Consider the following 11,368-nt stretch of genomic DNA (forward strand, 5'->3'; position numbering starts at 1 on the left):
TAATGTAGCCATGAATATGAAGGGAAGGTAAAACAATGAATTTATAAAATATAAACAACGTAGGATTTATAAAATATAAACAACGTAGGATATTTTAAGGATTACTTTCCAGTCTTTTGTGTTTTCGTTGTTCCTTTATTGCAACTATAAAAATGTGATTTATGCTGCTGTTATAATAATAATAATAATAATATTAATATTTATTAAAATTATTATTATTATTATTATTATTATTATTATTTATACCCCGCCCATCTGGCTGGGTCCCCCCAGCCACTCTGGGCGGCTTCCAACAAAACACTAAAATACAATAACCTATTAAACATTAAAAGCTTCCCTAAACAGGGCTGCCTTTAGATGTCTTCTAAAAGTTTGGTAGTTATTTTTCTCTTTGACAACTGGTGGCAGGGCGTTCCACAGGGCAGGCGCCACTACCGAGAAGGCCCTCTGCCTGGTTTCCTGTAACTTGGCTTCTCGCAGCGAGGGAACCACCAGAAGGCCCTCGGCACTGGACCTCAGTGTCCTGGCAGAAACTGGGAGTTGGACTAGAAGACCTTGGACTCCCTTTCAACTCCAGAGTTCTAGGATTCCAGAGCCAACCCTGCTTCCTAAACACCATTGTTGTGCTCTACTTTCCCCAACTCTTGATTCCCAATTCTCTCTGCCAAAGACCAAATATCAGTGGATTCTCAGCCCATGTTCACACTCAATGAGTCCTCGAGAGTCACATTCTGCACATCCCTAACAGTACATTGCATCTTTCATATACAATGGTACCTGAGGTTAAGTACTTAATTCGTTCTGGAGGCCCGTTCTTAACCTGAAACTGTTCTTAACCTGAAGCGCCACTTTAGCTAATGGGGCCTCCTGCTGCCGCCATGCCACCGGAGCCCGATTTCTGTTCTCATCCTGAAGCAAAGTTCTTAACCTGAAGTACTATTTCTGGGTTAGCAGAGTCTGTAACCTGAAGCATATGTAACCAGAGGCACCACTGTATGAGACATTACCTTCATTGCCTTAATACATGTATGTACAACTTTCCATACAGACATCAGAAAATCAAAATTACTCCATGCATTTACAATTGATATTTCCTTATATGAGTTTGCTGATATGAGGGACAAAGTGAACTCTGCGGGGAAAACATGACATCCTCCATAAAACTAAATGGGTTCTCCCCCGTAACACTATGTATGTGCTTATTAAGAACTTCATTATAACTGAAATACTTTCCACACTCCATTTAAACAGTTGCTTCTCTGTGAGATCTTTGATGTCTTCTAAGAGTTCCATTTCCATTGAAGCCCTTTCCACACTCTATACATTTAAATGGTTTCTCCCCTGTATTAGTTCGTTGATGTCTTTTAAGAGCTCCATTCCGATTAAAGCACTTCCCACAATTCATACATTTAAATGGTTTTTTTCCCTTTGTGAGTTCGTTGATGTGTAGTAAGGCTTGCACTCTGACTTAAGCTCTTTCCACATACCATACATCTAAATCAGGCATGTCCAAAGTCGGATTATTCCGGCCCCTGTGGCAGTTTATTTCCTGGGGTAAAATCCTAAAAAACCCTCAAAAACCTTGGGGGGAAATCCCGCCAAAAGCTCAACAACTTCAATCCTAAAAAAACAACTTTGGTCAGCCCCCACGCATATTCACTTCTTCAAATCTGGCCCTCATTGAAAAAAGTTTGGACACCCCCGATCTAAACGGTTTCTCCCCTGTGTGAATTTGTTGATGTATGGCAAGTCTCCAATTTTTACTGAAGCTCTTCCCACTCCATACATCTAAATGGTTTTCCCTGTGTGAATTCATTGATATTAGATAAGTCTTCCATTTTTACTGAAGCTCTTTCAGCACTACATACATTTAAAGGGCTTCTCCACTGTGTGAGATCGCTGGTGTCTTCTAAGAGTTCTACTATCACTTAAACCCTTCCCACAATCCATACATTTAAATGGCTTCTCTCCTGTATGAGTTCGTTGATGTGTTGCAAGAGCTCCACTCTGACTGAAACCCTTCCCACAAATACATTTAAATGGTTTACTCCCAGTGTGACTTTGTTGGTGCACAGTGAGTCTTCCACTACAAATGAAGCTCTTTCCACACTCCAAACATTTATATGGTTTCTCCCCTGTATGAGTTCGTTGATGTAGAGTAAGACTTCCACTGGCACTGAAGCACTTTCCACAAACCGTACATTTGTATGGTTTCTCACCTGTGTGAGTTCGTTGGTGTCTAGTAAGTGTTCCATTGTGACTGAAACTCTGTCCACACTCTAAACATTTAAAGGGTTTCTCCCCTGTGTGAGTTCGTAGATGTATGGTCAGTTTTGAAGCTTCACTGAAGTTCTTTCCACACTCAATACATTTAAATGGTTTCTCCCCTGTATGAGTTCGTTGATGTGTTGCAAGAGCTCCACTATGACTGAAACCCTTCCCACACATACATTTAAATGATTTCTCCCCGGTGTGACTTTGTTGGTGTAGAGTGAGTTTGCCACTACGAATGAAGCTCTTTCCACACTCCAAACATTTATATGGTTTCTCCCCTGTGTGAGTCCGCTGATGATTTCTAAGCCCTCCACTCTCAGTGAAACTCTTTCCACAATCCATACATTTAAAGGGCTTCTCCCCTGTGTGAATTCGTTGATGTATAGTAAGTTTTCCACTCTCACTGAAGCTCTTTCCGCACTCCATACATTTAAAAGGTTTCTCCCCTGTGTGAGTTCGTAGATGTATAGTAAGGTGTGAACATTGTCTGAAGCTCTTTCCACACTCCATACATCTAAATGGTTTGTTCCCTGTGTGAATTTGTTTATGTACAGTAAGGTTTCCATTTTTACTGAAGCTCTTTCCGCACTCCATGCATTTAAAGGGTTTCTCTCCTGTGTTAGTTTGTAGATGGATGCTAAGGTGTTCACTCACACTTAAGTACTTTGCAGATGGCCCTTCAATATTCTGATTGCCTCCTCCATCACCTGGTTTAAAGTGGGAGATAAGAAAATATTGCTAAGTATTTAAGGAAGAAGATCAAACCTATCCATTCTTAAGGAAATCAGCCCTGAGTGCTCACTGGAAGGACAGATCGTGAAGCTGAGGCTCCAATACTTTGGCCACCTCATGAGAAGAGAAGACTCCCTGGAAAAGACCCTGATGTTGGGAAAGATTGATGGCACAAGGAGAAGGGGACGACAGAGGACGAGATGGTTGGACAGTGTTCTTGAAGCTACAAACATGAGTTTGACCAAACTGCGGGAGGCAGTGGAAGACAAGTATGCCTCGGACACGACTAAACAACTAAACAACAACAACAATTTAAGGAAATGAACAAGAGAACTTAACACACAGCAAGACCAACCAGCACCTTCTCTTATTTTAACACTTCCAGCATCCCTCCCTCTTCTATGTACTAAAGTTTCAGGAAAGGAAAGGAAATCTGAAAATAGCCTGAAGAACCCTTAGTATCCAGTTCTACCTTCAACTCCCATGTAGCACCGAACACCAAGAAAACCCTTCTATATACAGGTGAGGCATCTATGGCCCATTCTTCATCTCCCCCCCCCCCCCAAGTGAAAATGCTTGTGTCTGTATTGGGTTTTCTCCTTCCTCCCTGATCTGTAATATCTGGCTGATACATTCCAACCCACTGTACACATCACCTAAACCTGCACCAGGATTCTGGAAAAGATGGGCCCTTGTTCTGATCCAAAAGGGCTCTTTTTATATTCCTACACACTGAAAGGAGACATACAAAGGTACAGCCTCACAGCAAAGTGGAAGTATGTACCTCTGAATTGGTCCAGGACAACATTCCTGTATTTTTCTGTTCCAAGCGAGGAAGTGAGCTCAGACTTGAGTATCAGAGTCTCTGCTATGTGGAATAAGTAAAGCAGAATCGTTGTTTATGTCATATGTGACTGTAAAAGTATCCAAAATAACCATCTTTTGAAGCAGAGACAGTAAAGTATCTGGTGGCCCATTAAAAGCTAATAAATGACGTCGACCAAAAAACCTCTTTGTAGATTTTACAGAGGTTTTTGTGGGGAATTCATACCACAATATCAGCTTATTTAGAGTTTCCTACAGACAAAACTAGGGATGCGGGTGGCGCTGTGGGTTAAGGCCTCAGCGCCTAGGACTTGCCGATCGAAAGTTCGGCGGTTCGAATCCCCGCGGCGGGGTGCGCTCCCATCGTTCGGTCCCAGCGCCTGCCAACCTAGCAGTTCGAAAGCACCTTCAGGTGCAAGTAGATAAATAGGGACCGCTTACCAGCGGGAAGGTAAACGGCGTTCCGTGCGCTGCTCTGGTTCGTCAGATGCAGCTTGTCACCCTGGCCACGTGACCCGGAAGTGTCTGCGGACAGCGCTGGCTCCCGGCCTATAGAGTGAGATGAGCGCACAACCCTAGAGTCTGGCAAGACTGGCCCGTATGGGCAGGGGTACCTTTACCTTTTTACAGACAAAACTACAGTGCTGTCAGGATTTACTATGCTCCTCTCATACCAAGAAGCAGCAAGCTGGCAGGTTTATTACTCTTAGATTTATTGAGTATTTACACAGTAGCTTCAGTCCGAGCCCTCCCAGCTCAGTCCCAATGAGACAGTTGGAACCACTGGATGACACTGTTGATGCCAGCAGGATATCCTCCACCGGTTGACCCACCTCCTGTTGGGCTGCTGTTGCGCCTCTACTCTACTCTTCCGCCTACTCCGAGGAGACTAGAGGACAGCCTGCCCCTCCTGCGCCGAATCTAACAGCGGCAGTTCCTCTGAAGCAGGCTCTGTCTGCCCTGTGCTGTCTAGGGAATTTATAGCCTGCATTCCAGGATGGGAGAGACTTCCATCACTCTTAGTGTGAGCAAGATTCAAGCCTCTACCCTCCTTAGCCTGCCCCGCATTCTTCCCTGGAGTGCACGCAGTCACTCTGGGAAGGGAGGTCCCTGACAAGTATTGCTATACACTACAATCTTCAACATCAACTTCATTGGACTGGTCATGTTGTTCAGATGCCTGATTATTGTCTTCCAAAGCAACTATTCTATTGCCAACTTAAGAATGGAAATTGATAAACTGGTGGATAACAAAAGAGGTTCCAAGAGGGTCTCAAGGCAAATCTAAAAAAAAAAGCAGTATAAGAACAGAAAATGGGGAAACACTGGCCAGCAAGTGCTCCAATTGGAAAATAACCTTTACCAAAGGCGTCATGGAAGGATGTGTGGATCCAGAATTGGACTCCACAGTCACTTACGGACACACTGTTAAGATCATGTTCATGGAAGACAATCTTATTCGGCTACAAGGGGTCACCAAAGAGGAAGACACGGCATGAATAAATGGCTCAAACAGCAGATTCACAACTTCAACGTCTAACAGCCAAGAGGGGGGAAAATGTGCCCTTACCTAGAGAGGCCACCATCTCATAATTCTCCTCCATGACTTCCTTGTGCAGAGCTCTTTGGCCTGGATCCAGCAGAGCCCACTCCTCCTCCGTGAAAAACACAGCCACCTCCTCAAAGGTCAAGAGGGCCTGGAAGAAGAGGAGGAAGAAGACAGAGCTTCTCTTAGATCCCCATCATCCCCACTCAACACAGAGGGAGGCTGGGTGGTCCCATCTGTGCCTCTTCCCTCCTCCCTGCTCCCGTTGCTCTTTCCCTACCTGAGGAAGCTGCCTGGCTCCTCTTTCCACTCCACCTCTGAGAAGAGGCCGTTCAGAGGGGGTCTCGGAGGCCATTGTGTTGGCAGTGGAAAAGACGGAGGAGGAGGAGGCGTAAACTGGGCCACTTCTGGGACTCCTCAGCTGTTGCCACGATGTCCATCAATGCAGGGAATAGCTCTGAAAAATGCAGAAATTATTATTATTATTGACTGAATTTATGTACCGCCCTAGACTAAGAGGTCTGAGAGTGGTTCATAGAAAGGCAGATTTAATTAGGATGGAAGACATTTACAAATAGCATACCTTTTACAAATTACAAATACCAACACTAATAAATGAATACAGTGGTGCCTCGCAAGACGAAATTAATCCGTTCCGCGAGTCTCTTCGTCTTGCGAAGCACGCCTATTAACGGCTTAGCGGCTTTAAGAAAAAGGAAACAAACTCGCAAGAACCCCTATGGGAAGCAAGCCCATAGGGAAATTCGTCTTGCGGAACAACTCAAAAAACGGAAAACCCTTTCGTCTAGCGAGTTTTTCGTCTTGCGAGGCATTCGTCTTGCGGGGCACCACTGTACTCATAAATTCTAATTACAAATGCAAACTAGAAACACATATTATGAAAAATATATGAAATAGTTAGTGAAAGAAATGCACCATGTACCCCAAATTTGGGATTGTTAACAATTTTCATTGATTAAAATGCTGATTGGAGATATCAGGAACTCATCCTCTATGTTTCAATAGCTGTTCAGAAACTCATTGCTCAAAACTGGAACACTTGAGATTTTCACAGCTGAAACAGAAAGTATTGAATCTTGGAGCAAGTATTTGTGTACAACTGTGTGTGTGTGTGTGTGTGTGTGTGTGTGTGTGTAATCTAAAGAAAAGGAAGCAGGGACCAGCTCTCCTGTGTGTCCCTTCCAGGGAGTGCAAGGCAGGGAAGTGGAAGAATGTAATCCTTTCTACAGACTCTTGATAATACAATAAAAATGCCTCAGTCTTTAGGGGACATTCAGCTTCGGATTCTAAAGTTCTAGTATCAAATCCCAAACTCTTAAAGAAGCTTCGCAGAAAGCATTATGGTCAGTACCTCTGCAGACCTCACTGTTCCTTTCCCCCAAACAGCCACCCAGGAAACCAGTTTCTGACGCTTTGATACATTTAGAATGAAGAAAATGAGGGAAACTCCTAAATTATGGGCAGAATTTGCAGTCAGAAGAAAAGCAGTGTCTGGAGGGCACCAGGGTGAAGAAGCTCCATCCAAAGGGAGCAGATGGAAATATTTAGAGCACTCTATGCGCTAACATGGATTGTAGTTTAGGGGACAGAAATAGGAAGTTCAGTGGCTTCTGGCTCCCTAGTCCTTCCTCTTAGGAACCCCTCGTGTGTGTGTGTGTGTGTGTGTGTGTGTGTGTGTGTGTGTCCCTTTTATCTTCCCTACACTGTGAGGAAGGACAGGAGGAGAAATAATCAGGGGGTCCAAACTGGGCACAGGGCATCCGTCCTGAGCATGGGGATGGGAGACAGGGTCTCCCTGGTGTAAGCCCAGCACCCGAACTGCAGGGTGGGGAACCTCAGACCCAAGGGCTAAATTGGCCCTCAAGTCACCTCTCTCTCTCTCTCTGGCCCTCAGGAATTTCTCCAGTGCCACACCCTCTTTCCAACGCTTCCCAGCTGCCTCTTGGGGGGCTTTTGATTGGCTGGAAAATATCCCTGGAAGGCAGGCAGCTCCTGGACAAAGCTCAGAGTCAGCCCCATAGCCCCACCAACTCTGTCCTCTGCCCCGCCTATCAATGGAAAGTGGCCCCTGGAAGGCTGCTCAGGAGCGAATGAGGCCCTCAGGCTGGATAATGGTCTCCACCCCTGTGCCAAACATGGAACAGGCTGTCATCCTGGCCCACCTTGCAGGTTTCTGGTGTGAGCATTGCCCAGGTGGTGGGCTTTAGAAGACCTATAGTGTTAGAAGACCCTCCTGGCAACCTGGATGGGGACGAGGCCAGGCAGGAGTGAGGCTGGCAGGACCGGCAGAGAAAGTCCCTCAGCACCTCCGCGCTGGGCCAATCCTGCAAGGCAGGCCAGATCTCCCACCCCTGGGAGCTTTGATTCTCCTTCCCGACAAAGTCCCAAGAGGATATCTGGAGAAGCCTCTTTTTGGAAAGAAGGAGCATCAAAAACTCATTCCCCCCCCCCCCCAGTCCAGCTGGGGAGGGGGCATTTCTTTAATTCCTCCAATCTTTGCCTTGAAGCTTTCTAAAGGGCTCCTAAGACCTTGATCTGGGACGCGGGTGGCGCTGTGGGTTAAACCACAGAGCCTAGGACTTGTCGATCAGAAGGTCGGCGGTTCAAATCCCCGCAACGGAGTGAGCTCCCGTTGCTCGGTCCCTGGTCCTGCCAACCTAGCAGTTCAAAAGCACGTCAAAGTGCAAGTAGATAAATAGGTACCGCTCCAGTGGGAAGGTAAACGGTGTTTCCGTGTGCTGCTCTGGTTCACCAGAAGCAGCTTAGTCACGCTGGCCACATGACCCGGAAGCTGTACACCGGCTCCCTCAGCCAGTAAAGCGAGATAAGCGCCGCAACCCCAGAGTCGGTCATGACTGGACCTAATGGTCAGGGGTCCCTTTACCTTTACCTTTAATACCTTGATTAGATTTAAATCCTGTCATCCATGGGCCCATTTCCCTTGCCAAGCAGGAGGAAAACTGATGAGGTGCTTTTTCAAGCATCAGGAAATGGAAAATGTGCCTCATTCCTATAGTTTTGGGGCACAACAGTAGCACATCAAACCCTCCCAACATGAGAAACCCAACAAAGCGACCTCAGCCGGCCAGACTAGGCTTTCTGAAAGGGGAGCTGGGGGGCCTCCCCCTTCCTTCTCACATCACTTTCTTACTAAGGAAGCTCCGGAGGCCGATTTCCCTAGACATTGTCCTCTTCTCACACACACCCCAACTCGAAATCTCCTCCCTCTCTCCCAACCCAGAGGTGACTCTGTTCTCCAGCTCTGGGGATAAAAAAGTCACACTCAACCCGCCCCCCCCCCCCCCATGTAAGGCGGTCTCCCATGCACCAAGGCAGACTCCCTCCCACCCTCCATATCTCCCACCCCCATACAGGGATGCCAACTTGAACAAAATATTGGGGGCAGTCCTCTCAAATATCTTGGGGGGGGGTTAAGACCCCCTCGGGCCCCTATGAGTTGGCTCCTATGCTTTCATGATCCCAACTGAGGCAGGGGGCGGCAGATTAGGATTCTGGGGTTCATCCTGCAATGCAAACCTTGTTTGGGGGAGAGGTGCCCCCCTCCTTGCAGTCAATTGTAGATTACCTCTCCCGGTTCCTAGAGGGAAAGGGGGAGCCCTTCCTTGCTTTCACGCCCCCCCCCCAGCCTCCCTTCCTCCCTGCTGCCCTGTTTGTAGATTCAGGTGGAATAAAAGCAAATTCGTCTCCCTCCCTGCACCCCAAATCACCCCCTTCCCGAAATGTTGCACCTTTCCCCTCCTCCTTTGCAGGCCTCCTTCTCTTCCCGGGATGTGCATGGAGACCCCACCCCTCCAACATTGCCTCTACCCCCCCACCCTCCTCCGTCACTTCCTGCCTCTCTAGGACCCAGGGGGGGAGGGGGGAGGGACAGGACATTGCCCCCTCCCCCTCCCTGCAAGCAGATTCCTATAAATGTAGTGGGAAGGAATTCCTCCCCCCCCCCCCATGGAGCCCAGTCTCCCGCATCCTTTTTCTGACCATGCCTGCCCCCCCCCCACGCTGTTAGAAAGGTAGCTGTATAAATGTTTTGCTTGTAAATAGAGCATGTTTTGTTTATATTTTTTATTTATAAATCCGCTGTGTTACCGGAAATTGGAAGGGGGTTGAGAGACCTCGCTCCCCCGCCCGCCCCCCCGCACACACTATGAGGCAAAGACAAATATAACAGTTCACTGATAAATGTATCTATGTACTGGCTCCCTCGGCCAATAAAGCAAGATGAGCACCGCAACCCCAGAGTCGGCCACGACTGGACCTAATGGTCAGGGGTACCTAAGGCAGTTGCAAGTGCCCACCCCTCTCCCTACTGCTGCTTATGGCTAAAAGCAGAGTGCCCCTTTCCTGTCCCTCCCCACCGCAGTTGCCTTCCAGGGCAGCCTTTGGTGCAAGCTGCCATGCGGTGGCAGGAGGGATATTATTTATACTCCTGTTTCCCCAGCCACTCTGGGCAGCTCCCAACAGAATATTAAAAACACAATAAAACATCAAACATTAAAAACGTCCCTAAGCAGGGGTGCCTTCTAAAAGTCAGGTAGTTGTTTATTTCCTTGACATCTGGTGGGAGGGCGTTCCACAGGGCGGGCACCACCACCGAGAAGGCCATCTGCCTGGTTCCCTGTAACTTGGCTTCTCGCAGTGAGGGAACCGCCAGAAGGCCCTTGGAGCTGGACCTCAGTGCCTGGCAGAGCAATGGGGGTGGAGTTGCTCCTTCAGGTCAACTGGGCCGAGGCCGTTTAGGGCTTGCAAGGTCTTGCTGCTGCTGCTGCGCTGCTGGCACACGATTTCCATTCTCATCCTGGGGCAAAGTTCTCAACTCGAGGTAACTCTTCCAGGTTAGCGGAGTTTGTAACCTGAGGCATTTGTAACCTGAGGTGTTTGTAACTAGAGGTACCACTATATGTGTGTGTGTGTGTGTGTGTGTGTGTGTGCGCGCGCGCGCGCGCGCTCACCAACACCACGCCTTTGGGTAGTGCATCAAAATTAAAATAATTGAAACTGAAATACTTTATTGTCACTTGTACAACTTGTATACAGTGAGATTACATGAGCAACCCCCACTCAGCTCTCTTAGTCTTAATTCCCCTCGTTTACTGACGCACACCCACCAAACCCGAAAGTCAGTTGCCCTGTTCTTATCTTTTCATTCAGCAGCCTAACAGCCCACGGATAGAAGCTGTTCTTTACCCTGTTGGTGCGACTAATCATGCTTCTAGATCTTCTGCCTGAGGGCAGGAGATCAAAAAAGTGCCAGCCAGAGTGCGCAGGAACTCAATATTTCTCTCTCTTTAGAAATCAGGGTTGGTTTCCAATATGTGCATGTTGTAGAAAGTGTTTTTTTAAATGCTAGCCGTGCCTATGAAGGATTGTTCCTGCGTTTCCTAAGGAGAAGACAGGACCATAGAATTGTAACATTGGAAGGGCACGGAAACGCCGTTTAGCTTCCCGCCAGAGCGGTACCTATTGATCTACTTGCACTTTGACATGCTTTCGAATTGCTAGATTGGAAGGAGCAGGGACTGAGCAACAGGAGCTCACCCCGTCGTGGAGATTCGAACCGCCGACCTTCTGATTGGCAAGTCCTAGGCTCTGTGGCTTAACCCACAGCACCACCCACGTCCCGTAGATGGTGGTTAGCAAGTGTTTTATCTGGAGATAGTGTCATTGGGCATTTGTAGGTAATCTGTATTTGTCTCTTAAGATGGAATATGTATAAAATTCATCCTCTTCATTTATCCACTGGTCGAACGTTAATATACCCAAATTCATCCACCTCTTCCATACGACCATTTATTTCCCAATTTTTAAAGACGGGTTTCCCCATAAAGTCATTTTGTCGTGGGAGAAAATGTCAAATATGTATTTTTTTGACATTTGGTGTCATATCGTTCAAACTGATGTTATTGTTTCAATAGCATCTTGAGAATTAATGTATATAGACCCAAGTGCTGC

At 47.1% G+C, this 11,368-nt stretch overlaps 1 protein-coding gene across 3 annotated transcripts; it reads right to left on the minus strand.

Moving 5' to 3' along the window:
* Positions 1 to 1,403: 1,403 nt before the first annotated feature.
* LOC114592605 (uncharacterized) lies at positions 1,404 to 9,220 on the minus strand. 3 transcript variants are annotated; one of them, XM_077923326.1, is made up of 5 exons: positions 9,148 to 9,220; positions 5,658 to 5,834; positions 5,402 to 5,528; positions 3,791 to 3,871; positions 1,404 to 2,981 (listed from the first exon to the last, which is right to left on the minus strand). In XM_077923326.1, the coding sequence occupies exons 2-5, from the start codon at positions 5,730 to 5,732 to the stop codon at positions 1,861 to 1,863; spliced, it is 1,404 nt and encodes a 467-aa protein (XP_077779452.1). In that variant the 5' UTR covers positions 5,733 to 5,834; positions 9,148 to 9,220; the 3' UTR covers positions 1,404 to 1,860. The 3 variants fall into 3 exon arrangements, with proteins under 3 accessions (XP_077779452.1, XP_077779451.1, XP_077779453.1); XM_077923325.1 differs by having other exon boundaries at positions 3,791 to 3,874; XM_077923327.1 differs by lacking the exon at positions 3,791 to 3,871.
* Positions 9,221 to 11,368: the final 2,148 nt, after the last annotated feature.

Source organism: Podarcis muralis, chromosome 2, assembly GCF_964188315.1.
Source record: "Podarcis muralis chromosome 2, rPodMur119.hap1.1, whole genome shotgun sequence".
Classification (NCBI taxonomy): Eukaryota; Metazoa; Chordata; class Lepidosauria; order Squamata; family Lacertidae; genus Podarcis; species Podarcis muralis.

Bases quoted from the DNA above. Each gene is read 5' to 3' on its own strand.
- LOC114592605 (XM_077923325.1), bottom strand. From the start codon at position 5,732: ATGGCCTCCGAGACCCCCTCTGAACGGCCTCTTCTCAGAGGTGGAGTG. The intron at 5,529-5,657 runs GTAGGGAAAGAG...CTCTTCTTCCAG, and splicing joins GAGCCAGGCAGCTTCCTCAG to GCCCTCTTGACCTTTGAGGA. The intron at 3,875-5,401 runs GTAAGGGCACAT...TATTCCACATAG, and splicing joins TGAGATGGTGGCCTCTCTAG to CAGAGACTCTGATACTCAAG.